Raw genomic sequence first — 3,539 nt, 5'->3', positions numbered from 1 at the left:
GAAGCTGTGCTTTAATGCGGTGTTCTGGTGGACTTGGTAGTGCTCGGTTAAGGGTTGGATTTGACGATGTTAAAGGTTTTTTCCAAGCTAAACAATTCTGTGATTAGACACCAGTGTGACTAAAGGAGACCGGGTAAAGGCTCCTTTAAGGGAAAACCTATCCTCGTCAGATTGACGTCAGGTTTAACCAATAGAATCACAAGGTCCCACCCTCCCCGGTCCCGATTGGCCCCTATTCCTGGCAGAAGGCGGAACTTCTGCTCAAACCGGTGGCGCCAAGGTCGGTGGCGCCCGCCATGGAGGCTATCCTGGAGCAGGTGGAGCAGCTGCCTGCGCTTCTGGCCGTCTCCCGTTCCTCGCTGGTGCGGGAGTGGGACTCTGTGACCTTGGACAGGGCTCTAGAGTGGGCCCGGTATTTCCAACATCTCCACAACCGCTTCCGCACACGGCCTCTGCTCCGGGAGGCCCTTGGGCGGCGGCTGCGGCGGGGTCAGCCCAGCACTCTGCTCAGCTTCCCTGCCCTGGGACGCAGCCCGCAGCTGCTGGGCCTGGCACTGCTGGAGAACCGCGCTCTGCCGCCCGCAGCCTGCCGCCGCCTGATTCATAGCCTACTGCAGCCCGCCGACGAGGAGGTCGGCCCCGAGTCCCGCAGCCTGCCGCTTCTCGCCCGCCGTAAGGCCGCTTCCCGCCTGCTGGCGCTGCTGCCCCACGGTCCGCCGCGGGCCTTGGAGAAGTTGGAGCCGCAGGTGCAGGCCGAGGCACAGCTGCTGTTGAGGCGGCTGCAGGAGGAGAGGCAGGAGGCCGAGCCGGCTGGGGAGGCCGCGGGGCGGCTGTGCTGGCTTGCTGGTGTCCTGGACCCGCTGCCCGGGCCCCGAGCTTTCAAAGTGGTGGCGGCAGCGCTGCTGCTGTTGAAGCAGGGGAGAGACACTGAAGGGGCCGGAAGCGGGTGTCGAGATGGGGACAGCATGGATGGAAATCGGGAGAGTGCAACAGGAGACGAATACGTTGCTGGGCAGCTGCTTTCCTGGCTGCTGGGGAACCCGGAGCGATTTTCGGCTTTCTGCCTTTTCCTTCCAGGCTCCCTTGTTGCTTCCCTAGCTGGTCATTATTCCCAGTTAATCAGACCCTACCTGGACCTCTTAACCGGCTGGGGAAGCCACTTGCTTTATGATCCCTTGCAGGGGCAGTGGGTTAAAAGTTGTCTTGAGAAAGCTGAGTTGTCCTGGGAGGAGCTGAAGGAGCGCTTCAGCTCTCTCTGTCGGGGATCTGTGCAACTCAGGGGGCAGACCCAAGCTGCTCTGAAGCACCTGGAGGCAAGGGATGGGGACTTTAAAGTCTGTGGCCTAAGTGTGTGGACTGACTTACTGATGGAATTAGAGGAAACTTTGAGGAAAGAAGCAGAACACTAATGCATGAATGCAAAAGCAACATGAGAACTCTTCTGAACTCCAGCAAGTCCATTTAATATGAAAGACAAGAAAACTGTACCTCACTTTGGGCAGGAAACCAAGTGTTGGGACTGCCAATCACACTGTTTCTGACTGCATATGAAGTCTTTACGGGAGGCCTGGTTCTTTCTTGTAATTGCACTGTCAAGTCTGATCACCGCAGGAAATGTTTTCCTTTTCAGTACTTACTGCTCACCTAATAAAATAAAGAAAATTCTTTCTGTTTCAAATACAGAGTAGTTTTCTGTTTAGAAAGTGTTACAGTTCAGATATGGTCATGGTAGTGGGGTCTAACTGTTGGAGGCTGACCAAATGCTCAAAGGAATGGTGGAGTTTCAAATGCGAAAACCCCAAGCTCATGGTTAATTTACAGCTTTTTATCTTCATTGGTCTGTCTGCACTGCTCTGGTGGCCACTTTTCATGCTTCTAGAGGTCTTGAACAGGACTTAGACCTGAGAGAAAGCCAACTGGAAAGCTTATTGTAAAGTTCTAAAATTAGAAGGCTTTATTAGTTGCTATATTATATGATAATATGCAAGTATTTCCTAAGGAAACTGCAGTAAAATGTAGGGTGGTCTGTGTGGTTTTTCCTCCCTTTCCCAAGATCTCTTGCACAATTTGTGGAAGAGAAAAGTGAGCAGACAACAATTTTTATTAGATGACAATTTGTTATAGTCTTAATTCTTTTCTGTTTAATCAGATTTTGTTCCCAGAAACTGATTAGGGTAATTTCTATCACACCTTATCACTGTCATTTAAAATGAGTATGGTAATGGAGAGGTAATGTGTTCATGCATATTTAGCTCTGTAAGGTGGTATTGCCAAAAGTGAGCAGTGAGATGAGAGAAAAGGAAGATGGGCCAGATGTATGTGAGTACTGCAAAAAGAGGTCTTCATTAATGTTTCGTGGGGAGTTCCTGTCAAATACTTCCTGTAGCCCATATTCTTCTAGTTTCAGGATCAGCTGTGACATCTCTTTCCTCTGTTGCTGAAGTCCCCTTGGGAAGGGTTAGAAGGTGCATCACACTTCTGCTTATAAGCTTTAAAAAGCAAACAAATACTGAGAAGTATAATCTGGATTGAAGCTAATTAGTGTAATTGTATTGCAGTGTAAAGTAGTGTATCGAACTATGGCAAGTATTTCTGTACCATAAAACTATAGAGTGGGAAAGATCTCCTGGTTTGGAAATGGAAGCCATTAGTGCAAGGAGATGAATATTGTTTGTCTGGGAAAAGAATAATGCCTTTTCTAGGTTGTCTGGAAATAATTAAAGACATAAGTTCTAATTCTTCCCCCTCTTCTAAAACAAAAGATACACCCAAGGGTATCATAGTTTAAAGAGTTAGAAGGACATGTTGCTAATCTCCTATCAAAAATATGGCTGTTTTCTTTGGATTTCTTGCTACATCATGTCAGTGAAGCAAAGAAGTTATGGAGATCTGTAGATGAATGTGTTCTAAAAGCTACACCAGTGGCAGCTGTCTTCCTCCACTCTTTAACCAGATCGTCCCTCTTAGGAGCTTATAGGGGGTGGTCAGTCCTTAAAGACAGCCCCATGTCATTGAACCTCAGGACAGAGTCAATATTTCTGTGGTATCAAGGAATATGACCACTGTCTATAAGTGTTTAAAACTACTTAAAAGTATAAAGTGTGAAGTTTGAACCTAGGTTGTCTAGCCACATTTCCCTGTGTTATGGAGTTTTGGCATTTGGTACGGAAACTCTGCACTTGAGCTCGCTCTTAACGCTTTTAACAGGCATAAGGAGTTTTGTCTGTTAGAATACTTTTTGCTATCAGTGGTTTCTGATGAATGATATACCCAAAGATGCTAGTCACAAGTCATTCTTTTCTCCCTGGCTGTGTGTTAAGGGTGAATATCAAATGTTGCCATAACATAACAAACCTTTTCAGTGCTTCTTCTGCACAGAAATCTAATGGGAAAAGTTGGCTGCTGGTGTTCCCTCTTAGTGAGGGACAGTTGTTCACAACTGTTAAAAAAGCTGACTCTTCCCAGCTACCTGAGTCTCTATGACAAATCTCAATGAGAGTTAAGTCTTAGTTTTGCATGCCAGGGTAGATGTTTCCTAT

General features: G+C 47.5%; 1 protein-coding gene across 1 annotated transcript; it reads left to right on the top strand.

Moving 5' to 3' along the window:
* Nucleotides 1-271: 271 nt before the first annotated feature.
* On the top strand, nucleotides 272-1,752 carry FANCF (FA complementation group F). The gene has a single exon (XM_068148581.1). It carries the CDS (start codon nucleotides 297-299, stop codon nucleotides 1,407-1,409), a length of 1,113 nt encoding a protein of 370 aa, XP_068004682.1. The 5' UTR covers nucleotides 272-296; the 3' UTR covers nucleotides 1,410-1,752.
* The last annotated feature ends 1,787 nt before the right edge of the window (nucleotides 1,753-3,539 follow it).

The sequence above is a fragment of the Melanerpes formicivorus genome, unplaced genomic scaffold (genome assembly GCF_026170545.1).
Source record: "Melanerpes formicivorus ecotype bairdi unplaced genomic scaffold, bMelFor1.0.p_v2 SCAF_16, whole genome shotgun sequence".
NCBI lineage: Eukaryota > Metazoa > Chordata > Aves > Piciformes > Picidae > Melanerpes > Melanerpes formicivorus.
Note: the sequence above shows the minus strand (reverse complement) of the source record. Positions and strands in the feature narration are given on the sequence as shown.